The sequence below is a fragment of the Dasypus novemcinctus genome, chromosome 18 (genome assembly GCF_030445035.2).
Source record: "Dasypus novemcinctus isolate mDasNov1 chromosome 18, mDasNov1.1.hap2, whole genome shotgun sequence".
Lineage (NCBI taxonomy): Eukaryota > Metazoa > Chordata > Mammalia > Cingulata > Dasypodidae > Dasypus > Dasypus novemcinctus.
In genome coordinates this window covers 43,703,911-43,730,692 of record NC_080690.1, presented here as the reverse complement: position 1 = coordinate 43,730,692, position 26,782 = coordinate 43,703,911, and the positions used below count along the sequence as shown (strand labels likewise).

Sequence of the window (26,782 nt, the reverse complement as noted above, 5' to 3'; positions counted from 1 at the left end):
ATACACAACAATGAATAGTAAGATATAAATAAAATAAAGAACATCTTTAAGTTTAGTCTCTGAATATAACTGTTAGAATTTTGTTATTTCATGCCAGTCATATCTGCATACATTTTTTTTAAAAGATCTATTTATTTTATTTATTTCTCTCCCCATCCCTCCCACCCCAGTTGTCTGTTCTCTGTGTCTATTTGCTGTGTGTTCTTCTTTGTCCACTTCTGTTGTTGTCAGTGGCACGGGTATCTGTGTTTCTTTATGTTGTGTCATCTTGTTGTGTCAGCTCTCCGTGTGTGCGGTGCCATTCCTGGGCAGGCTGAACTTTCTTTCGTGCTGGGTGGCTCTCCTTACGGGGTGCACTCCTTGCACGTGGGGCTCCCCTATGCGAGGGGCACCCTTCCTTGCGTGCACTCCTTGCGTGCATCAGCACTGAGCGTGGGCCAGCTCCACATGGGTCAAGGAGGCCCAGGGTTTGAACTGCGGACTTCCTATGTGGTAGACGGATGCCCTAACCACTGGGTCAAGTCCGCGTCCCTGCATACATTCTTAAAGGCCCATGATATAAATACCAAATTGTTTCCAACTATCAGCGAAAGAGAGTACCTTTTTATCTGCCACTTACCATTACTGCATAGTTTTTTCCCTAAAAATGAGGGAAACTTGGCTACTAATTTTTGATAGGCAACAACAACCAGATTCAAAATTAATTTCTTTGACTTTTTTTTAAACACAACCCTATTTTAAAATATCTTTTGGATAAATATTAAATGAGTGTGATTCCTAAAGCATCTTCAACTCTTTAATGTGGTCAATCATGTATCATATTTTTTCATGTTAGAAATTGTGTTTTTTCTGTAAATTGACTATGGTTTTTTTAAGAGGGGGTTTTAATGCCACAATTCAGTTTATATGAACTCTTTTTATATTACAGTTTTGGCTGTCTCATAGCAAATTTATTTTAAAGACAACTTTTAATTTTATTTATGATCCTTTTGATGTACAAAAATTAAAAACTGATTTGTAGTCAATTCTCTTGATTTTTTTCCCTTTGTGATTTTTTTTTTGGTTTGTAAATTGCTAATGAAACGTGAAATAGTATGAGTTAAATGCACTAGAAACAGATGAAAACAAGAACTAAGATAATTTATACAACTGAGTATCAGGTCCTTAAAACTAAACTAAAAACAGGGATGGCGTAGACATAAGTGTCCTGATGGGCACTTAACTTTTTAAAATAATCAAATTATTTTGCAAGGAAATACTGTGATATATTTACTCTAGAATTTTACATAATTTTTTTTTAGAATTTATTATTATTTTTTTTAACAGTCTGAGTGGTAAATTACCTTTCCACTTTAGAAAGAGGTATCTAGGACCCTGAAAGCCTTTCACAAGGACACCTGGCAACCAAAGACAGTCACAAGGATCTGTGGAAATAGATGGTACAAAGGTAAAACTGAGTACTGAATTTATTCTTCTGTAATCTTGTGCAGGTTCCAGGGTCTATTGTCATTGATCGTGCTCTTATCTACTACAGAACATGAAGATTCATCAGTCTCAGAATATGATTCTCCAGTGGTTTAATCCAAATAAGCAAAAAAGCAGATAAGGGTGTTTTCATTTTTTTATACTCATCAGCCAGTGGTATCAATAAATTTGTTCCCTCTGCCATTTAACATTAAAAAGGGTTCTCTTTCATTAACTCATTTGCTTTCATTATCTCATCTACATTTTCTGGTCAAACAAGGTGAAGCTGAAAACAGAAATTCAAGTGAGACGAGGTGGATGGCAAATTACATCCAAAAACATACAGGAGAGCTCTCAACTCACATCTTCATAAATGTCAAAGAAGGTGGCAACCACAGCATCTCTGATTTGATTTAGGTCCGACAGTTCCCAATAGACTTTAAACATACGATGAGCCCCTTCACAGCTTGCATTATTACAGGGAACATTCTCCAGTAAAAAGGCCTGCTGATTGCTGTAAGGCAAGGAAAAACTATTTAGTTATTGTAACATCAATGCAGTAGAATCAAAGGAGATGGTAAATGGTATACAGTGAAATTATACTAAAAAATCCCCACATTTTATTGAGAATTGTCCTTTGTCATAAAAAAAAAACCTTAAATTTTTGGCAGTCCTTAGTTAGGCTTTGGCAAAAATCCTCTGCTAATTAGCTGCTGGTCTCTTCATCCTGTAATATGGAGCTTTCAAGTCCATTTCCCTTCCTACCCCTGCTATTTCATAGTCTTCAACCCTGTGTTCCATTACTGAATCCTTGCACACTGTCATTACTCCTTCAGATGTGTATTATTCCTCAAATGAGAAGTATTTGCATTTAAACTGGAAACTCTTGATATCCTCAAGTTTTGCAAGCACAACACAATGAATTTATGATAGAATTTCAGCTGCCCTGACAGGCAGTAGGGTACATATTGCCAGCACTTCTCAGATAACAGAAGCATCTTATTTCACATATTCATGAAATCCTCCCTCTTTAATCCTACTCTTTAGACCAAGTGGTTATAAGCTTGGATTCTTGAGACTAACTGCCTAGATTCAAATCCTGGCCCTTCATTTTGGCTCTGCATGACCTTGGGCAAGTTATTTAACCTCTCTAAGACTCAGATCCTCATTTGTAAACTAAGTAATAAGAGCACTCATAGGAATGTTGTGAGAACGAAATGAAATATGGCATGGAAAGTACTTGGAAACATTCTTGACACCGTTAATACTCAGTAAAGCTGTTGATATTATCATTCTTATTACAATGTGCAACACAATGCCATTCAACAATAATTCTTTTAGATGTAGAAGTAACTTTTGTAAACAGTGTGACTTTATGTAATAGCTCCTATTTATAGGCATTTTCTTATATAAAAGAGAATATATAAATCCTTTTATTTCCCTCTATGTACATAGAAAATAATAGGTTATACAGCTCAAATCACTGCTCAATTTTTCTCTAAAAATTATTTTAAATAACACCATAAGGACAAATTTCTCCTTTCCTTCATACAAAAATATTGAGTCTGGATGATTTAGAAAAGAAAAAAAAGCTCTACTGCAAGAAAAGAAGAATTCCAAGTGTTTAACACAGTAATGAACAGAATACTCAATTTGTATGATGCCCTAAATATATGATTGACTTCAAATTGTTTTTCTAGATAAAAAGTTCCAACACATAGAGAACAATTCTTTAATAAAGGGGAAAAACTACTAGACTATAACATGTACTTGGAAATTTTTTAGGTAACCTTGCTTAAAACCTAACATATAACAGTATTCTTCCACTAAAAGTAATAAATGATTTCTTTTCTGTATGCAGCCTAATAATTGATTTTTAAATTCTAAATTGTAATATTCTTTCCAGGTTACTTGTCCATCCTACCCTATTTTTAATCTAAAAAATTTTACTAGATATTTCATGAAGATACATCATGTTCTATTTTATTATTAAGAGATCATGTTAAAACATGAAACATATGATAAAAGCACTCTTTCCACAATCTTTTGTAACCATTGCATCATACTGGCCAACATTTTGAATAAGTGTGTACCAATACCAATGTTTTTCCTTTTTCAAAGCTACTGCATGGAATTTCAACATTATATTGTAAATGTGGTCACAATTTCAAATATATAACAACCTACAACAATACTTATTGCAGTTGGACAATTTAAAATGTCACTTAACTTTTAATGAGTTTGTAAAGATTATAAAGCTAGAATGCCATTCAGCCATTATCCTTGTCAAGAGCTCACCTACTGCCTTGGTCTTAGACTGTAGAGTGTATGATCTTTAAAAGTTCAATTCTTTTCAATTTTCCTGGTAAGAGCCCAGCATCTTACCTTTAAAAATAAAATTCCATTTAAGCCCAGGAAGGAAGAAGCTTAATCCATATGATTTGGGGAGTTAGTTTCTCTATATGTTCTTGGTAATTATAATTAATATAACTTAAACAAATTTTTTTTTCAAAACTGTTACTGAAGTTGTAAAATTCAGATATTTAAAAAGTAGAAATCTTTCCTTTTCAGGGATAAATACTGCTAACAATCTGGTGTGCATTTTTCAAAGCTTTTTTTCACATATAGATATATGAGTACATACCCTTAAAATGGATGAATTGTACAGTATCTAAATCATATCTAAACAAAGCTGTTATATATTGAAGAGAAGATACACAAGGTTAGGGGAAATTAAAGTCTGGAGTGGCTATATTAATATACTACGAAGTAGACTTCAAAGCAAGGAATATTACCGAATAAAGACAGCTATTTCATAATAAAATAGGATCAATTCACCTAGATAACATAAGAATTCTAAATGTTTATGTACCCAATAACATAGACAAATCTGAGAAGATAATTTCACGATTATAGTCAAAGATTTCAATATGCCTCTCTAAATAATTGATAGACTAAGCAGATAGAAAATCAATAAGGATGAATAGGACTCAACATTATCAACCAATTTGACCTAATTAATATTTATTGATCACTCAACCCAACAACACCAGAATTTACAACCTTTATTTTATTTTTTAAGATTTTATTTTTTATTTATTTCTCTCCCCTTCCCTCCCCGCCATGCCAGTTGTCTGTTCTCTGTGGCATTTGCTGCATGTTCTTCTTTTTGTCCACTTCTGTTGTTGTCAGTGGCTCAGGAATCTGTGTTTCTTTTTTTTGTTGTTGTTGTTGTTGCATCATCTTGCTGTGTCAGCTCTCTGTGTGTGCGGCGCCATTCTTGAGCAGGCCGCACTTTCTTTTGCTCTGGGCGGCTCTCCTTACGGGGCGCACTCCTTGTGCGTGGGGCTCCCCTATGTGGGGGTTACCCCGGCATGGCAGGGCACTCCTTGTCTGCTTCAGCACTCCATGTGGGCCAGCTTCACATGGGTCAAGGAGGCCGGGGGTTTGAACCGCGGACCTCCCATGTGGTAGACAGATGCCCTATCCACAGGGCCAAGCCTGCTTCCCCAATTTACAACCTTTTGAAGCACACATGGAATGTTTACTAATATACTTAACCATTAGGGCATATCCTAGGTCATAAAGCAATTCTCATAATGTATACGGATTCAAGTTATATAAAGTTGTATGTTCTCTGACAAAAATGAAACTAAATTATAAAGTCAATAACATCTGAAAAATCCTCAAATATTTGGATATTAAGTAAAACATTTTAAATAATCCAGGCATAAAAGAAATCAAAAGGGAAACTAGAAAGTATTTTGAATTGAATGAAAATGAAGACACAGGTACATTAAAATTTGTGGTATGTCAATAAAGTAGTATTCAGAGGGAAATTTATAGGACTATATGCCCATAGTAAAAAAGAAAAGAAAGGTCTCAAATCAATGACTTCTGTTTCTACCTTAAGGAACTAGAATTAGAGGAGGAAATAAAATGTGATGTAGTAAATTCACAACTATTATTATACACTTAATGTTTATGTATGCTTATGTATGGGTGGTATACTCTAATAAATTTTTTAAAAATGTTTTAAAAAGAAAAAAAAAATAAAATAAAATAAAATAAAATGTGATGTAAACAGAAGAAAGGAAATAATGAACATTGGGGATATCAATGAAGTAGAAAACAGAAAAATAGAAAAAAACAATGAAATCAAAGGTTTCTTCTTTGAGAAGATCAATAAAATTGATAAACCTCCAGTAAGATGATCATTAAAAACTACCAATATGAGGAATGAGAGAGATGATATCAATGTACACTTTACAGATACTAAAAGGATAATAAAGACTGTTAGGAACAACTTTGTATCAATATAGTAGACAAGTTAGATGAAATGGACAAATTCCTTAAAAGGTGCAAACTACCAAAGCTCACTCACAAAGCAGAGAAAGAAAGAAATTGAAATTGTAATTGAACACTTTGCAAAGACTAAAACTGTAGGCTAGATGGCTTCACTGGTGAATTCTACCAAATATGTAAGGAAGGATTAATAACAGTTTTTTACAAACTTTTCAGAAAATAGAAGACATAATTCCTCCTTCTATGAAGCCAACATTAAACGGACACATAAATGATAAAGACATTATAAGAAAAGAAAACTACACATCAGTAACCTTCATGAACACAGATGCAAACATTTTAAACAAAATTCTAGCAGTTAACTCCAACAATATAATCATACCTCAGTTTGCATAGTACTCTTTTTACTGAACATGTGCAAATTGGACTGTGTCCTTACTTTCTAATCACCAGAAAACTATGCAGAAAAAGGACATGGCTTGGAATTGGATGAGTTTCACAGGACACAGTACCATACAAAGTGAAGGCTACCAATATATAAAAGTGATAAAAATCAATACCAAATAGAATTTATCCCAGGAATGCAAAGTTGCTTTAATATAAAAAAAAAAACAAACCAGTGGAATTTACCATATTAACCCATTAAAAAGGAAAACCACATGATCATTTTAATAGACACAGAAAATGTAGTAACATCCACTCATTCCTGTTGCTAGGAATGAATGTGTATTATGGCAACATTGATTATGGCATCTACAGAAAACCTACAATTAACATAATATTATGATAAATTCTAAATGCTGTTCTGAAAAGATCTGGAACAACACAACGTGGCAGAACATAAGATCAATACACAAAAGTCGATTACATTTTGATATACTACAAAAGAAGAATAAAAAACTGAAATAAAAAATAACTTATAATAGCATAAAAATATGAAATACTTAGTATGACTCTTACAAAAATGTGCAGTATAGTTCAACATTTAGAACTACAAAACACTGTTGAGAGAAATTAAAGATGTAAATAAAAAAAGATATGTGTTTGTGTATGTACATACATGTATCATGAATGTGTGTGTACGTATATATATATATATACCTTGTTCATGGGTCGGATGGCTCAGTATTGTTAAGATGTCTAATATCCCCAAACTGATCTACAGATTCCATGTAATTACAATTAAATCTCAGACTTTTGTTGTTGTAGTAGAAACTGACAAGCTAATCCTCAAATTCATAGGAAATGCAAAGGTCTAGAATAGCTAAAATGACTCTGGAAAAGAATTCACTACTCATTAAAGTAATCGAAACAGTATGATATTGCTGTAAAGATAGACAATAGATCACTGGAACTAAAAAGAGAGTAAAGAAATATACCTCCAAACATGTCATTTCACACAATGAAAGTTCACTGATTTTTCAAAGGCAACTGAGTGAAAAAAGGAAATCTTTTTAACAGATGGTGCTAGAACAACTGGATATTCATTTACCAAAGAACTGAACTTGGCTCTATACCTTGCACCATATATGAATACTAACTCAAATGGATCACAGAGCTAAATGTAAAACCTACAGCTATAAAAATTCAAGAGTAAAATAGGAGAAAATCCTTATAACCTTAAGTTAGATAAAGATTTACTAGATATAAAACAAGAATCATAATCCATAAAAGAAAAATGAATAGACTGGATATTTTGAAAATTAAGAACTGTTCTTTGAAAGTAGAATGAGAAGATAGGCCAGTGTTTGGGAGAAAATATTTGCAAATCACATGTCTAATGAAGGACTTATATCTAGAACATATAAAGAACTCTCAAAACTTAATAAGAAAACAAATAACTCAATTATGATATGGGCGAAAGATTTAAACACACACTTCACCAAAGAAGACATGTGAATGGCAAATGAGCACATGAAGAGATGCTCAATATTATAAGCTGTTAGGGAAATTAAAATAAAAATTACAAAAAGATACACTAAAAACCTACCAGAATGGCTAAGATGAAAAAGACTGATCATTACAATGTTGGAGAAAATGTGGAACTGGAACTTTCATACACTAGTAATAGGAATGTAAAATAATACAAGAGCTTTCAAAAACTTCTTTTAAAAGTGCTCTTAAAAATTTAAACATGCACCTATCATAAGAATCAGACATTCTTTGGTATTTACCCAAAACAAACAAAAGCATATGTCTAGGTGACTTATACACAAATGTTTACAGCCAACACCTGATAAAAACTTAAATGTTCATTAACATGTGAATGGATTGTGAGATCCATACAATGGAATACTACTTGAAAACTACTCAAGATACATGTAACAACATGGTGAATATTAATATATGCTGAGTGAAAGAACCCAGACATAAAAGAACATGTATTTTATGATTCCATTTCTATAACATACTACAAAATGGAAACTAAACTACAATGACAGAAACCTCATTTATTGTTCTCTATGGGCTGGAGATGGATAGGCAGTGTGGGAGGGACCGATTACAAAGGGCTCAGAAGAAATGTTTGGGGGGTGATAGATATGTTCATTAACTTGACTGAGGTAATATTTCATAGGTGTATGCATACGTCAAAATGTATCAATTTACACACCTTAAATACGTGTAGTTCATTCTGTGCTAATTTGATAAAATGGTTAAAAATACATGGGACCACTTCATCATAAAAACACCAAAAGCACAAGCAACAAAGGGAAAAAAATAAACAGAATATCATCATACTTAAAAACTTTTGTGCTTCAAAGGACATCAGAAAGAAACTGAAAAGGCAAACTACAGAATGGGAGAAAATTTCTGCAAATTGTACAATGATAAGAGACTGGTATTTAAAATACACAGAGAACTCTTACAAATCAAAAAGAACTCTCACAACTCAATCATAAAAAGACAAATAACTTAATGAAAAAAATGGCAAAGAATCTGAATAGACTTTTTCCCAAAGAAGATATACAAATGGCCAATAAGGATATGAAAATATGCTCAACAATATTAGTTATCAGAGAAATACAAATCAAAACTACAGAGATAGATATCACTTCATACCCACTGTGATTGCTATAATCTAAAAGGATAAAAATAAATACTGGTAAGGATGCGGAGAAATTAGAACCCTCATATTGCTGGTGAGAATGTAAAATGGTTCAGCTGCATTGGAAAACAGTCTCGCAGTTCCTCAAAAGAGTTCCTAGGTATATCAAAACTGAAATGTAAACATGTCCATGCAAAAACTTGCACATGAATGTTCATGGCAGCATTATTTGTAATAGCCACAAAGTGGAAACAACTCAAATGTCCATTAATTGATGAATGGATAAATAAAATGTGGTATACCCATACAGTGGAATAATATGTGATAACAGAAAGTACTGATATATACTGTCATATGGGTGAACCCTGACAACATTAAGCGAAAGAAGTCAGTCTCAAAGTATTGCATAATGTATGACTACATTTAAGTGAAATGCCCCAAGAAGGCAAAATTACAGAGACAGAAAGTAGATTAATAGTTGCTTAGGACTCAGAGGGGAGAGATTGGGGATTTGGAGGGTAATGGCTAAGGGGAGCAGGATTTCTTTTTAGGGTTTTGAAAATGTTCTAAAATTGAGTGTGGTAATTGATGCATAATTTTGTGAATATACAAAAAACACTGAACTGTGTAATTTAAATGGATGACTTGTATAGTATCTGAATTATATCTTGATAAAGCTTTTAATAAAAAGAAATCATTACAGGAAATTTTTTTTTTAGGTACTGGGACTGGGGATTGAACCTGGGACTTTATATGTAGGAAGCAGGCACTCAATCACTGAGCTACATTGGCTATTGTGAGTTGGTTTCTTTGCTCAGTTTTTTGTCCTTGTTTCTAGAAGGCATTGGGAACTGAACCCAGGACCTCTCATGTGGGAAGCAGGTACTCAACTGCTTGCGCCATATCTGCGCCCCAATTCCAGGAAATTTTGACCCGTGTAAAACACTGGAAAGTGTTTAATGACATAACATGTAAATTTCACCTATCAAATACTGCTTCTCTGAAATTTATATATCTAGTGTGCAGACTTTAGAGGCTGGTTTAAATTTCTCTTCAAAGGTCACAAAATCAGTGCTGTTTCTCAATACATGACCACTTGACAGATTTTGGTTTATTCTAAGTTGTTAATGTGCTGTGTGTGTCAGTCTTATTTCTCATTAAGAAAGGTAGCTGATGGATCATTTAACTTGGAGTTTGATTTTCTCCATGGCTGCTCTTAGAGCTTCTGTGTCCACTTTAGTCATTTCTATCTCCAGTGAGTTTTGCTCTTCTAGATAGTCCTTAACTCCATTTCTCTTAATTCCCCAATTTATCAGCCAAGGCTCACAAGGAAGGAAAAGAGTTTCCATTTGGGGATCTATATGTCTTTCTTCATAAACCTTAAAAAAAGCTACAGACAAGAGCAAAACACATTAAGAAGAAGCACAAATAAGTCCATTAGGAATCCTCTAAAACTGAAACAATTTTTTGAATTGCTACTTTGAAACTCCTGCTGCCAGCTACTGGTAAATGTAGAATCCTGAGCTAAGCTAATATATAACAAAGTAAAATTTCCACTTTGATAGTCTAAAAATTATTGAAGTATCTGTTATAGAGTTAGAAATGCTCATATAAGGTGATGAACTTGATATTCAGAGTAAATTTTACTTGACCTCTCCACATAGTGTCTAGAATATGAGATTCAGTAGGTAGAGAGTAATTGTTCTTGAATGAAACAAGGAAGCAAGCATCTTCTGCAGAGTGGGTTCAACTGGAAGGAAAAACTTAATGGATTTAAGAAAGTTCCTGTCCAGTAAATGGTTAGAGAATATTTCATCATGTTTTATCTTTTTTCCAAGGTGTTCTTTACATTGGCTATGTTGGTGGCTACTAAAACTTTTCTTTCTGGTTATTAAAATGCCTTTTATTTTTAAAAATGAAATAGAATGGGCATTTTGTTACTTGGGTAATGGTATAAACACTATACTCAGATTTTAAGAGTGAGAAGTTCATGGACATCCACAACTCATACAGTACATATACAGAAGGAACAAAGACTGGTTAGGAAATTATACTAGACCTTATTTGGTTGGTAACACTGTAGGATGTAATGATGAGTTGGATAAAGGGGAAGGGAGAGAAGAAATGATCACTTCAACATTTCTGGTTTGAGTGGGTGAATGATGATACTATTATTTGAGATAGAAAATACAAAAAGAACAGGTTTACAGAAAAGAGGATACTTTCAGGTCTGGGGTATCAGAGGTGAAGCATTTGGGGGGAAGAATCCACCAGGTATTTACATATATAAGTATGAAGTCCAGATACAGAGTTTTAAAAGTCTTAAGCTTATACAAAGGAAAATAGGGATTCTTAGAAGAAAAGGAATAGATGGATAGAGAGAACCAGGATAGTTTCAGGAGTAAGTCATTAACAGCAGAATGTTGGCAAGTCTGGTAACTAAGACTGTAACCACTGGATCTGTCAATGAGAAGTCACTGGGAATGAAGGAGAGCTTCAGAAGACTGGGGTGGGCTGATGGTAAATTGTAGCAGGCTAAGGGTAAATTTGAGATCATAAAGTCAGAAAAAAAGGGGTTTTGTTTGTTTAAGGTGGGCAAGACTTGCATAGATTTAAATAGATTGGGGAAAGAGTAGAATGAGAAGATTTTGAAGACAAAGGAAAGGGAATAATTACGAGCAAGATCCAGACAGGAGAGGTGGGATTGAAATGGAGAATATACTGAATATAGAGATAAATCAATGAGGAGGTTGTTAGAATAATTCAGGGAGATGAGAATGTGACCTGAATTAGGAAGGTGGCAGTGAAAAGTAGAAAAGAAAAGAAGCCTGAAAATCTCATTATGAAGGATACTGTACCTGCTTGGTGGAGAAGAATCAAAGATAATGGGGCCATGATGACATCTTTGTGGTAAACAGGGAAATTATGAGGGAGAGCTGGATTTGAAGAGAAGGGGAGATATGTATAAGTTTGGTTTTAGACAAGTCAAGTTTGAGGGGATGGAAGGACATCCAAATGGCAGAGAAAACAGGATTAGAGGTGAAGACCTGGGAATTATTCATCTTGTAAATTTGAATGAGATAGCAGGGTGAGGTAAAATAGGGTGAAAAAAGGAAATAGACTGGAGATTCCAAATTGTGGAATGTCCTCACAAGGGTAGATAAATACTTTTTAAAAAAATCCAAAGTATGGAAAATATGTATCCTAAAGCTATGGAGAGAAAACTTGTGAAATTCAATGTTAGGAATGAATGATTTGCTTGAACATGAACTTTAGCTAACTATAGCATCTTCCCATGTAATATTTTAAAGAACCATGGCATGAGACAATCTAAGCATGCAATAACTAAAGATTAATTAAATCAATCCAATGAAATATTTTGCAATTATTAAAATATTATAAAAGTAATTTACTGATATACAATTGTTCATATTATGTTAAGTGAAAAAAGGGTCGCAAAATAGTAGCAATGGTATGATTTCATTTTGCAAGACAAACAAACAAAAACATCACACACATACACATGCACGCTTATGAGGACCCAGAAGTAGAGCAGGGTTTGGAAGGATATATACTGAAGATTAACAGTGGTGGTTTCTCAGTGGGTACAGCTGTGGGTATGTTTTATTTTATTTTGTTTGATTTGCATGTATTTTTCTGTAGTAAGCAGAAAACAGCTGTTTTTTATAGTTATGAATCACTCTCCCTCACATCACCTATTTCATTCACTGCAGTCTTAGCAGTATCTTACATTTTTCTTATTTATGATTTGTCTACTATTAGTATCTACCACCCCCAACTTCTCTGTTATTCACACTTGTATCCTCTGCATCTAGAACAGTGATTCAATTGAGCAGGTGCTCAATATTTCTTGAGTAACAGTTAACAGTTGCTATTTTATAACAATAAACACTAAAAGCTTATTTTAACCACTATCATCTTCCTCTTAAGTTCCTTTACTTACGAAGTGATCAAATATGTTAGAAGCTAAGGAAATGGTATAAGAGAGGGTTTGGCTAATAGGGACTTTTATTCATAAAAAGACTCTGAATCTGAGGATGGTCAACCACGTCTCTCAAGGGTTTAGTGTAGGAGTTCTTAATCATTTTTGTTCCACATAAATGTTTACCAGTGAGGTGAAAACCATGGACCCCCTCTCAGAATGTAACAGTATTTAATAAATATATCACACCTGCACCAACATATCCCCACAAGAATAATTTATTTTTGAATTTTCAATTCAAGCTCACAGACCCCCTGGCTTAGTGCAATATCTCACAATGCCCAGTGTAGCCCCAGACTGCTATACAAGAAAGGACTGAAAGTGACAAGCTGGTGTGACTGAGTTGGTATGACTGAGTTTTAAAAAATAATCCTTTCACAATACATACACATCCCCAAATCTTGTGTCTTCTATGTCAAGTCCTTTTGATGCTCCATACTTACTTCACTTGCTCACACCATTGTTTTGATTTTCTCTGAGGATACTTTTAGAAGTTGTTGACATACTCAGTGATGGTCCATCTTCAATTCAAGCAGTAAATTTGGACTTAAGTCTTGTGGTTAAGATGAGTAAATAGGTTGGCTAGTACAATATTTGTACAAAATCCAAGTCTATATAAAGCAGTGAGGCTTAGAGTTTGACTCTAATTGACTTTTAAAATTGAGACAAAATTCATATACCATAAAATTTGCCACTTTAAAGTGTACAATTCAGCCATTTTTTCTATATTCACAAGGTTGCGCAACCAACACCATTACCTAATTCCAGAACATTTCCATCACTCCCAAAAGAAATCCCATATCCATTAGCAGTCACTCTCCATGACAGACAATTCTTAATGAGGAATTTTTGAAATGTTTTAAGCCTTATTAAAGTGTCTATTCTCCCAAGTGATTCCGCTATGTACATCATTATTTTTAGATAAATATCGGCAATATTCATTCAGTTAGGGAAACACATTTTTTCTCCTGTCACAGCAAATTTTGTGTCAAAAATGCGTTATGTTTTTTCTTTTTAAATTTTAGCAAAAGATGATGTGCACATGGGAGTCTCCTAAGCAGTTTTCATTGATCATCTAAGAATGTACTGGTTTCAAACATACAGTAAGGTTTTAGACCATATTCTAAAACTAAAGTCTATGAAATATTTCTTAATTCATAAAAAGTAAGAAGCCTAAGTACCTTAATGCCTGTACTAGAACTAACCACATTTAAGTTCAATTTTATCTTCTTGGAAAAAGCTTGACAGCCTGCTGTGTTAAGATAATTATGTACCTTTAAAAAAAGGCAATATCCTGTCAATGGAAATGCATTAAAATCAGATTAAACCAGTAATGTTTACATAATCACCTATTAAACCCTTTATTAAGCAGAGGACAAAACATTTAGATAATTAACTAAAACTCCAACTGCAAGAAAAAGCAAAACAATTAGTTTTCCGGTAGAACTAAAAATGTTTTCCTCATTAGGTCTTTCTTGAGTGACCCCACGTGGCCCCATTTTAAGATCTCAGCATGCTACATTACCTTTTACCATTACTCAAAGGTGAGTTAAAATTCTCTCCTCATGGGATAATGATGGCTTTAAAATGACCAAATAACAGCATACCTATATGATAATGTGAATTTACAGAAAATATCATTAATAACCTGTGAATCCCATATTAATTGGCATGCTTAGGCTAACAAATAAGTTGTTGGAGAAGTGGCAAGATGGAGCTGTAGTGGGAAAGACCATGAGTTCAATTTATATTCTGTGGGAAAAAAAACCTGTTGAAACACCCTAGCTGAAAAGCAAAAACAGAATGAATTCAAGTAGGACATGATTCCTCCATCACTCTTTAGATCTCAATTTCAAACTCCACAGTATACAAAAAATGAGTTTATGTACTACCCTCACTTTGGTGTTCTATTAGGTTTGAGGTTCACTTATCTCAAAGAAAGGGAAGGAAGGAGTTTCTTTCAGAAAGCCAGGAATGCTGCTTTACTTTGGAATACAAGACCTATGATCAGTAGCATCCTAAGGCATAATAACATAGTTGGAGGTTTTCTCTGGTGAATTTTATGTATCAAATTTATGTTCTTTTAATAGTCTTTCCTGTTTGGTTTCATATCCACAAATCATCTGCTAAATTTCCCATATGTACCCATGCATATGTTAACGTGTTGTTCTACTCTGTTAATTGACATTGTCTGCTTCCTGAAAGGACTTAGAATGAATAGTATATTTTCTTAGAATTTGGGAACACTAGGTTTCTCTCTTGCTATTTTCATTTTTCTAGGGTAAATTGCCTAGAAGCAGACCTGATAGGTCATATGATAAACAGATGTTTAACTTTATAAGAAACTGCCAAATTGTTTTATAGAGTGGCTGAATCATTTTACAAACCCACCAGCAAAGTATAGAAGAATGAGTTCCATCTGCTTGTTCGGTATCCTCACCAGCACACAGTACCATTAGTATTTTTTTTGTTGTCGTTCTATTAGGTGTATTATAGTATTATCTCACAATAGTTTTAATTTGCTTTCTCTAATGGTTGTGTTGAACTTATTTTAATGTGGTTATTTGCGACCTATATATTCTTTATGGTGAAACATTCAAGGTTTATTTTTTGTTTTGATGCCTATTTTCTAATTAGATCATTTGTTCTTGCTGAGTTTAGAAAGTTCTTTAAATATTATGGACAAAAGGCCTTTGTTGCATATAAGATTTGAAAATATTTTCTCCTTATCAGTGGCTATTTTCATCCTCTTGATAATGACTTTTTCAGAGGCAAAAAGTTTTAATTTTTATCAAAACCTATTTATCAGTTTTCTCTTACTGTTTTTTTGGTCATGTCTAAGTACACTTCACCTAACCTAGGTCACAAAGATTTTCTGCTATGTATTCTTATAAGAGATTTACAATTTTATGTTTTACATTTAAGCTTGTGATCCACTTTGCATTAATTTCTGTATAAGGCGTAAGGTTTAGGTCAAGGTTCTCTCTCTTTTTTTTTTCCTATGGATAACCAATTGTTCCAACACCCCTTGTTGAAAAGACTATCTTTTCTCCATTCTGTTGATTTTGAACATTTGTCAAAAATCAGCCCTACTTGTGTAACTCTAATCTGTTCCACTGATCTATGTGAATATCACTTTACCAATACTACACTGTCTTGATTACTGTAACTATATAATATCATGAAATCAGAGTGTTATTTTATTTTAAAGATTAAAAAAAAATATTTCTCTCCCCTCTCCTCCCCATTGTTTGCTCTCTGTGTCCATTCGCTGTGTGTTCTGTGTTCACTTGCATTCTTGTCAGCGGCATCGGGAATCTGTCTTTTTGTGTTGCATTATCTTGCTGCATCAGCTCTCCGTGTGTGCGGTGCCACTCCTGGGCAGGCTGTGCTTTTTTCTCATGGGATGGCTCTCCTTGTAGGGTGCATTCCTTGTGCGTGGGGCTCCCCTATGCAGGGGGACACCTGTGTGGCAAGGCACTCCTTGCATGTATCAACATTACTGTGTGTGGGCCAGTTCACCACATGGGTCAGGAGGCCCTGGGTTTGAACTCTGAACCTCCTATATGGTAGGTGGACACTCTATCAGTTGATCCAAATCTGCTTCCCTTATTTTACTTTTATCCCTATTTTTCAAAGTTGATTTAGCTATTCTAGTTCTTTATCTTTCCATACACATGAAAGAATCAGTTTGTCTATATGTATAAAAAAAATCCTACTGGGATTTTGCTAGGAATGGCATTTGAGAAGAAATGATATTTTTGTAATGTTGAGTATTTCAATTCATGAATATAGCATATCTCTTCAATAATTTCTGTCTTCTTTGCTTTCTTTAATCAGCATTTTGGAGTTACCAGTGTTCTGATACCATACATGTGTTATTTATATTAAATATTTCAACTTTTAAAGCTATTTAAAATTGTATTGTGTTAAATTCCATTTCCAATTGTTCATTGGCAGTGGAAAGAAACAAGATTGATTTTTGTGTATTGACCTTACATCTTTCAACCTTCGTAAACTCACCTATTAGTTATAAAATGATTTTTTTTTTATATTTAAAAAATTTTACTACATATACAATCATGTCATCTGAAAATAGGGAAAGTTTGATCTCTTCCAATTCAAATTATATTCCTTTTTCTTCCTTTTCTTGACTTGCTTCCTGGTTAAAACTAGTACTATGTTTAGTGGAAGTTTTAAGAATCCATACACTTGTCTTGTTCCCAGTTATAAAGGGAAAGCATTAGTCTTTTTTTCATCAGTAAGCATAAGATTAGCTATTGATTTTCTTATATAAATTCTTTATCAAGCTGATGAAGTTCTCCTGTATTCCTATTTTTCTGAGAGTTTTAAATCATGAATACATGTTGAATTTTGTTGAATGTTATTCCACATCAATCAATATATTTCCCTCACTGAGACTGTTAAGATGGAGGATTACACTTTTAAATCTTAAACTAGCCTTGTACTACTGGAATGAAGCCTACTTTGTTGTGGTTTACTATTTCTTTGACATATTGCTGGACTGAATTTGCTGATATTTTGTTTAGCACTTTTGAATCTTTGTTCATCAGGCAATATTGATCTGTAGTTGGTTTTCCTTTTGTACTAAGTCTGGTTTTCGGTACTAAGTCTGGTTTTAGTATCAAGGTAATGCTGACGTCTCAAAATGAGGTGAGTTGGGAAGTGGGCCGTCCTTTTGTGTTTTCTAGAAGAGATTATATAGAATTGAAACGATATATTCAATAAATATTTGGTAGAATTTGTCAGTGAAACCATCAGGATCTTGAAATTTCTTTTTCAGAAGGTTATTAATGAAAAATTTAATTTCTTTAGTAGTTATAGGATGGTTATATTCCTTATTTCAAAATTTTATTAGTTTGTTGTTTTCAAGGAATTGGCCCATTACCAATGCATGTATGTAGAGCTGTCCATAATACTCCCTTATTAACTTTTTAAAAATTTACTTAAAAACATTTTTTTTTACAAGATACTTAGATTACATAAATATTGCATAAAATATAGGGGATTCCCATATGTCCAACTCCACACCCCTCCCACATTTTCCCACATTAACAACATCCCACATTAGTAATATGGTACATTTGTTACAATGATGAACACATATTAGATAATTGCCACTAGGTGTGGATTATAGTTTACATTGTAATTTATACTCACTCCGACACAATTTTGTAAGTTATGACAAGATATATAATGGCTAGTCTGTGAGGGGCTTTGGGTGGGGGTGGATGGATTGGATTGTTCCTTATTAACTTTTAAAATCTGTGAGCTCTATAGTAATATTCTCTTTCACTTTGTTTCTTTCACTTTGCTATTAGCAATTTGTATCTTTTTCAATGTCAGTCTTGCTAGAGGTTTTTCAATTTTTATTGATCTTTTAAAAGAACAAACTTTTGACTTTGATTTGTTTGTATTGTTTTTCTGTTCCAATTTTATTTAGTTCCTTACCTATGTTGCTTTCTTTCTTCTGTCTGCTTTTCTTTTTCTAGTTTCTTGAGATGGAAGCTTAAATTACTGATTTGATAATTATTCTTGTTTAAAGTAAACATTAAGGGTTATAAATTTTCTAAGAACTGCTTTATTTACACCCATGTAAATTTTGACGTTATATCTATATTTTCATTCCATTCAATATATTTATAAATTTCTCTTGAGACTTTCTCTTTGACCCACAGATTATTTAGAATTTTCTTATTTAATTCCCATGGTTTTGGAGATTTTCCTAGTATCTTTTATTACTGATTCTTAGTTTAATTCCATCTTGGTAAAATACTGTAACATGTTGGTTCATTGTAATTTACATTATTTCAATTCTTTTAAATTTGTTAAGGTTTTATGACCTAAGAAATACTCTTATCTTGGTGATGTTCCATGTGTGCTTGAAAAGAATGTATATTCTGCTGTTTTTTGGGTAGAGTGTTCTATAAATGTGAATTATATCTTATAGGTTAAATATTCAATTCTTCTATATCTTGATTTTCTGCCTAGTAGTTCTATTGATTGAGAGGGGCACTGATGTCCTCAAACATATTTTTGTATTTCCCCTTTAAGTTCTATCAGCTTTTGCTTAATGTATTTGCAATTCTGTTTTCTGAGGCGTCCACAACACATGACATGTGTTCATGGTTGTATTAGTCAGGGTTCTCTAGGGAAATAATCAACAAGAGATATCTGTCAATAGTATGTGATTTTATAAGAGTCTCTCATGTGACCTTGGAGATGCACAAGTCCAGATTCTGTAGGCAGGCTGCAAACAGGGGCTCCAGTGAAAGTTCAATGAAGATTCTTGATGAGTTCTAGGAGACGCTGGCTGTCCAAAGACGAGCTGGGAAATTCTCACTCAATGCTGGAATCACTTCCCATTTTTAAGGCAATTGACTGATTGGATAAAGCGTCACTCCTTGCTGATGGCAATCTCCCCGATTGATGTAATCATAATCAGTTATCTATGATTTACCACTACAGTAAAGTCAATGGTGATTAAAGTCCATAAATGCCCTTGTATTACAGTTAGCCCAGTGCTTACTTGACCAAACAACTGGGCACAATTACCTGGCCAAGTTGACACATTAGCCTAACCATCACAGTCCACCCCTTGTCAACTTGGTAACCATCATATTACCTTGAACCATACTTAGTTTCTAAGTAAAAACAATAACAGACATACATATATATATATTTCTGCCTAACAATGTTCAACTCTCCTGTGTACAACTGGAAACACATTAATTCCATACAGAATAGGGGCAAGTTCTTGGGTAATATTCACTCTTAAACTTGACATCCTCAAATATTATGACATGAATTGATAAAACTTGTTACATGATAAGGGAAAAGTTTGGGGAAGAAGACAAAGAAGTTTGTTTTGTGTATTTATATAATCATCATCAAAAAGGAAGAAAGATTCATGACCACTACACTCCTGGTTTCTGAAATTGGTCACGTGGTCGAAGTTCATATTTATCACTACCTTCTTTCGCTACCCATTCCTTGTTTCCATTACCCTCAGCAAGCACTTCAGCTGGCCTTAGTTCTTTGCCTTGTGGGGTGACCCAAACTTTCATTCCTGAAGATTCTGGATCATTGTTAGTCCTGCTTGAATTGGGTTGTTGCAATTTCCTATTGACTTTAATCACAGGACACGGCAGTACTAGGAGATGCCCTAGAGGATCTCCTATATTCCAGGCAAACTCTTCTTTACCCCCATTATGTAGATGCAATCCTATTTCCCCTTAATAGTCAGGATCAATCATCCCAGCCAGTAGAGTAATTCCCTTCTTTGACTGTTGATTCAAGGTAAGAGAAGCCCAAAGTGGCCAGGTGGCAGTTCTAACTTCCAGTTGAATGGAAATGTTGTGTTCCCCGGTGACAGCACTCCTCTGTTTGGGACTAAAACCTGTAGATCAGCAGAGCTTGAGGTTACAGGGACAGTAAGCAAAAATTTTCCTAGTGGGCCACTAGGGGTAATAGTGAGAGGTGCCACTCCCATTTCCACCCCTTGATTCCTGGACCCATGGATTCTGGTTAAGGGAGAAACAGTACCATAGAGTGGATACTGATTTAGAGCATACACAGCTTCCTGGAGAACACTGTCCCAGCTGGTGCCGTAATTGAGTCTTCAAAAGGCCATTCCGCCATTCTATCAATCCAGCTGCTTCAGGGTGATGGGGAACATGGTAAGACCAGTGAATTCCAAGCGCATGTGTGAAATGGGTTCCTTGATTGGAAGCAATGCTGTGTGGAATGCCATGGCAGTAGATAAGACATTTGGTTAAGTCCATAGATGGTAGTTTTGGAAGAAGAATTGCATGTAGGAAATGCAAACGCATACCCAGAGTATGTGTCTATTCCAGTTAAAACAAATAGCTGCTCCTTCCATGGTGGAAGTGGTCCAATGTAGTCAATCTGTCACCAGGCAACAGGCTGGTCACCTTCAGGAATTGTGCCATACTGGGGGCTGAGTATGGATCTCTGCTGCTGGCAGACTGGGCACTCAGCAGTGGCTGTAGCCAAGTCAGCCTTGGTAAGGGGAAGCCCGTATTGCCGAGCCCATGCCTAACCTCTATCCCTACTTCCATGGCCACTTTGTTCATGAGCCTATTGAGCAATGACAGGAGTGGCTGGGGAAAGAGGCTGAGCATTAGTCACAGAGTGGGTCATCTTATACACTTGATTATTAAAATCTTCTTCTGGTAAAGTCCTGCTCTGCTGAGTATTCTTTTGGGTCACAAATATTTTCATGTTTTTTGCCCACTCAAAAAAGTCTATCCACATACCTCTTCCCCAGACCTCTTTGTCACCAATTTTCCAATCATGTGCCTTCCAATTCCCTGACCATTCAGACAAATCATTGGCAACAGCACATGAATCAGTGTACAAACACACCTTGGCCATTGCTTCTTTCAAGCAAAATGAACAACCAGGTGCACTGCTTGAAGTTCTGCCCACTGGGAGGATTTGCCCTCAACACTGTCCTTCAGGATGTCCAAGAAAGGGGCTGCAGTGCTGCAGCTGTCCACTTTCAGGTGGTACCTGCATACCATGCAGAACCATCATGTAAACCAGGCCCAATGTTTCTCTTCCTCAGTCAACTGATTGTAAGGGACTCCCCAAGAGGCCAAAGTGTGGGCTGGGAAAGAGAAGGTAACATGGAAGAGGTGGTGACCATGAACATTTAGCCAATTTCCTCACATAACTTACTTGTGCCTTCAGGACCAGCACAAGCCTTATCTCATATATACCACTTCCACTTTATTATGGAGTGCTGCTGTGCATGCCCAACTTTATGATGTGGTGGGTCAGACAAATACCCAGCTCATGATAGGCAACTCAGGTCCCAGGGTAACCTGATGGTCCATGGTTAAGTGTTCAGTCTCTACTAAGGCCCAGTAGCAGGCCAAAAGCTGTTTCTAAAAAGGGGAGTAGTTATCTGCAGAGGATGGCAAGGCTTTGCTCCAAAATCCTAAGCGTCTGTGTTGTGATTCTCCTATAGCGGCCTGCCAAAGGCTCCAGACAGGATCTCTATTTGCCATGGAAACTTCCAACACCATTGGATCTGCTGGATCATTTGGTCCAAGTGGTAGTGCAGCTTGTTGCATAGGAGCCTGGACCTGACGCAGAGCCTCTTCTTGTTCCACTCTCCAATCAAAACTAGCAGCTTTTCTGGCCACCTGGTACATGGGTTGGAGTAGTACACACAAATGAGGACTGTATTGTCTCCAAAATCCAAAGAGACCAAATAAGTGCTGTGCCTCTTTTTTGGTCATAGGAGGGGCCAGATGGAACAGCTTACCCTTCACTTTAAAAGGGGTATCTTGACATGCTCCACACCACCAGATACCTAGAAATTTCACTGAGGTGAAAGGACCCTGCAATTTAGTTGGATTTATCTCCTATCCTTTCTCATGCAAATGCCTTACTAATAAGTCTAGAGTCTTTGCTATTTCTTGCTCACTAGGTCCTATCAATCTATATCAATATAATGGACCAGTGTGATGTCTTGTGGGAGGGAGAAATGATTAAGATCCCTGTGTACAATATTATGACACAGGGCTGAAAAGTTGATATACCTCTGAGGCGGGACAGTGAAGGTATACTGCTAGCCTTGCCAGCTGAAAGCAAACTGTTTCTGGTGGTCCTTACTAACAGCTATTGAGAAAAAAGCATTAGCCAAATCAACAGCTGTATACCAGGTACCAGGGGACATGCTGATTTACTCAAGCAATGATGCCACATTTGGGATAGCAGCTGCAATTGGAGTCACCACCTGGTTAAGTTTACAATAATCTACTGTCATCCTCCAAGATCCATCTGTTTTCTGTACAGGCCAAATAGGAAAGTTGAATGGGGATAAGGTGGTAATCACCACCCCTGCATCCTTCGAATTCTTGATGGTGGCACTAATTTCTGCAATCCCTCCAGGAATCTGGTATTGTTCTTTGTCCCCTGCTCCCACCCTGCCTTTCGCTTCCTTATACTTTGCCCGCCTGTTCCTCGTAACCTCCCTGTATTATGGCCCTTCTCAGCAGCAGTTTGTGCTGCTGCCTCCCTCTGCCCCTCCTCCCAGCCACTGTTATCTTCCCCCTCCCAGCCGATCGCTATTCTCCCCGCCTTATTTCAACCGCCCTCATCCCGTATCCGCCCCGGCACAACCTCGGAAACAACCCCCTCTGCCATCAATGGCTTACGTCATAAACCGCAGGTCCGCCCTTGCCTCTGCAGCCAATCCTCAGCTGCCCCGCGGACATGCCCCTCCCACAACCTCCCCGCCTCCATGACACTATAAAACCCCATGTACTTCCCGAATAAAATCAGACCTGCGCATAGACCTCGTCTCCGTGGTTTTTCTTCCATCGAACCGCGCGTCCCCCAAGCCTTGAGCCGCCCGCTGCCGCCCCGGTCCGGCCGTGGCGTAGGCCCGATCCCCGGCAGCGACTCGCCTGCAGCAACCTGCCTGCAGTGCCGCAGCGGAGGCCAACAGTTTTTGGTTTACTATTTTGCTAAGGGGCAGTCCTAGTGGCTCCCACTTGGCCTTTCCAACCATAATAGCCCTCACTCCATAAGTCAGGGATCCAATGTGGGGATTCTGCCAGTTACTGAGTATGTCTATGACCAATTTTGAGATGGACCTGAGCTAAAACGTCATTAATCTGACCTCCACAAGCCCCTACTCTAACTGGTGGACCACAGTGACATTGTGGGTCTCACGGAATTAATGTCACTTCTGAGCCAGTGTCTAATAATCCCCGAAATGTCTGATCATTTCCTTTCCCCTAATGCATAGTTACTCTGGTAACATCCCCAAGATCTCCTTGGGGAAAGGTGGGAGGAAGATTAACAGTAAAAATTTTGGGAAGTTTAACAGTATCCTTCCTCAAGGAGACCTGGCCTTCTCTTCATTCAAGGGGCTCTGGGTGTGTAAACTGTCTCAAGTCCAGAATTGATTAAGGGGCCATGAATCTCTGTGTTTGTAATTTGAGTTAGGATTTTGTTCACTCGACCTAGAACTCTTCTGTTTATACAGATCCAGAAGAAATTTAGACTGCCCATCTATTTCACTGCTGGGTACCCCATGATGTATTAGCCATTGCCATAACTCTACAAGACTCAGATTATTTTGAATGCTTTTTTGAATTTACCTTTCATTGTGGTAGCCATGCCCACCTTGACTTTTGTGATTAATTGCTTATACTTGACTTTTACCAGACTGACATCTGCTCATCTCCACAATGTTTAAGGATTGTAATTCCATCACAGCCCTCCCTATAGTAATATCTGGACTACAGAGAAGAGGAACCACAGAGCTCTTCAGGGAAGATGGAGTTAGTCTTACAAATCTATTCCTCACAGTCCTGGTTAAAGGTGTGTCCTCTGGACATTCATGGGCTAGGTGGGCAGCTCTCAAATGGTAAATCCATTCTAGCATTCCGATCTCCCTAAGCCTTTGAATTCCTTCTTTTTCTGTATACCAGGGCAAATCGGGCATCTCAACCTCAGACATGCTGGTCTATTTTTCAGTTAGTCACCCAAACAAATTGTCAGAGCCTTTTCTAACCCCTTGACTTACAGCATTGAATCCAGAATTCCTGCTTAGTGGGCCCATATAAGTAAATTCAGCCTCATCCAACTTTATATTCCTTCTACCATTATCCCATACCCTTAGTTATCCATTCCCATATATATTCCTCTCATTTCTGTCTATATACCTTACCTCCTCATGGGTCATACTTTATATTTCACCTTTAGGGGGCTTGTTGTGATTTTAGTCTAGTAATAGGTCTTGAAGACCAGAGAGGTGGTGGGGGTGGGTAAGGAGAAGGATTAGAAATGACTCTAAACTACTGACCTCAGGGCATTCCTTTGCATTTTCTTCTGGAAAGACAGCATTAATCTCTTCAGGCAGGGGTTGGAAGGCAGTTTCCTCAGGGCATACTGGAGGCTCAGCAGTGCATGCTGGAGTTTGGCTGGTACATGTCCCAGGGCTGGGAGGAGGTCCAGACTCTCTGGGGCAGGCTGGAGGCTGGGCAGGGCAGGCTTCACTTTGACTGATACCCACCTCAGGGTTGGAAGGAGGTTAGGACTCCCTGGGGCAGGCTGGAGGCTGGGTGATACAAATTTGGCAAGGTATGGTCTCCACAGGGCAAGCCATCACAGATTTATCTGGTAAAGTCTCAGCAGATTCAGGGTTTCAATGTCCTCCCCAATATTATCATCATCCCATATATTTCCACCCCAATTCTCTGAATTCCACTCTTTACCAATCAGTGCCTTCACTTTAACTGCAGAAACCCTGTGGTTTGAGATTTTCGTTTCCTTTGTAACTTTGCTACTCATACAATTGAGAGTCTGAGTTGGGTGCTCAGATATTTTGAGCCTGTGGCTATAGAAGACAAGATTTACTTTCAGAGCATATATAGAAACTTTCTTATCATTCATTTGGTGTTTAAGTTTCAAATTTGAAGCCTTTAATGCATCTCTTTCTTTTGTAACAGTATCCAGAGTATTTAGGAGGAGCCAGTCAACATCATTATACCGTTTGACTCCACAAAACTCTGTTAAGGTGCTGAAAACACTCTCACTCAGATCCTTGCTTTTTATAAGCCTGGAAGTAGGGGAATCTAGTGATGATATTGTGCATATCTCGATTGCCAACTCGTGCCATGGACTGTTAGCAGCCTCTTCGTTACTGGAAAGGGAGTCATCCAAATAGAGAGCCAATTGCAAAACTCCCAGAATGACCTTGGACACCCCATCTTTAAGAATCTGTTCCTCAAGAACCACTCCTGGTACCAAGCTGTATTAGTCAGTGTTCTCTAGGGAAACAATCAACAAGAGATATCTGTCAATAGTAAGAGATTTTATCAGAGTCTCTCCAGTGACCTTGGGGATGCACAAGTCCAGGTTCCACAGGCAGCCAACCAGGGGCTCCAGTGAAAGTCCAAAGAAGGTTCTTGATGAATTCTGGGAGATTGGCTGTGCAAAGATGAGCTGGGAAATTCTCATTCAATGCTGGAATCACTTCCCCTTTTAAGGCATTCATCTATTGGGATAAAGTGTCACTCATTGCTGATGGCAATCTTCCTGATTGATATAACTGTAATCAGCTATCTATGATTTACCACTACAGTAAAGTCAATAGTGACTAAAGATCATAAATGCCCTTGTTTTACAGTTAGCCCAGTGCTTGCTTTACCAAACAACTGGGCACAATTACCTGGCCGAGTTGACACATTAGCCTAACCTTCACAATGGTAAATGACCCTCTCTCATAATCATGTAATAACACTCTTTGTCTCTGGTAATTTTCTTTGCACTGAAGTCTACTTTATTGACATTAATATAGCCACACTAGCTTTCTTTCGATTAGAGTTGGAATGGTATCTTTTAAGTCCCCTTTACTTCTAACCTACATATATCATTAAAGTGATTTTTCTTTTCTTTTCTTTTTTAAGATTTATTTTTTATTTATTTCTCTCCCCTTCCACCTCCTCCCCTCCAGTTGTCTGCTCTCTGTGTCCATTCACTGTGTGTTCTTATGTGACCGCTTCTATCCTCATCAGCGGAATGGGAATCTGTGTTTCTTTTTGTTGCGTCATCTTGCTGCATCAACTCTCCATGTGTGTGCGGCGCCATTCCTGGGCAGGCTGCACTTTCTTTTGCACTGAGCGGCTCTCCTTATGGGGGTGCACTCCTTGTGTGTGTGTCGCTCCCCTACGCAGGGGGCACTCCTGCGTGGCAGGGCACTCCTTGCACGCATCAGCACAGCACATGGGCCAGCTCCACACAGGTCAAGGAGGCCTGTGGTTTGAAACCTGGACCTCCCATGTGGTAGGCAGATGCCCTATCCATTGGGTCAAGTCCGCTTCCCCACCCCCACCCCCTCCCATTTACTTTTGATTCCACTCCAATTGAACTTAAATCCTCTTAAAATGCTCTTTTCC

General features: G+C 36.8%; 1 protein-coding gene across 3 annotated transcripts in view; it reads right to left on the bottom strand.

The window, feature by feature from the left end:
- The window catches only part of ITFG1 (integrin alpha FG-GAP repeat containing 1), a 268,529-nt gene that overhangs the window by 76,563 nt on the left and 165,184 nt on the right, over positions 1-26,782 (bottom strand). For all 3 annotated transcript variants that reach the window (XR_011646312.1, XM_004457050.4, XM_004457051.4), the window contains exon 11: positions 1,828-1,978. Coding sequence is in view for 2 of the 3 variants with exons in the window: in XM_004457050.4 (XP_004457107.3) it covers positions 1,828-1,978 (151 nt within the window). In the remaining variant the exon portion in view is untranslated. The remainder of the gene's footprint in view (positions 1-1,827; positions 1,979-26,782) is intronic.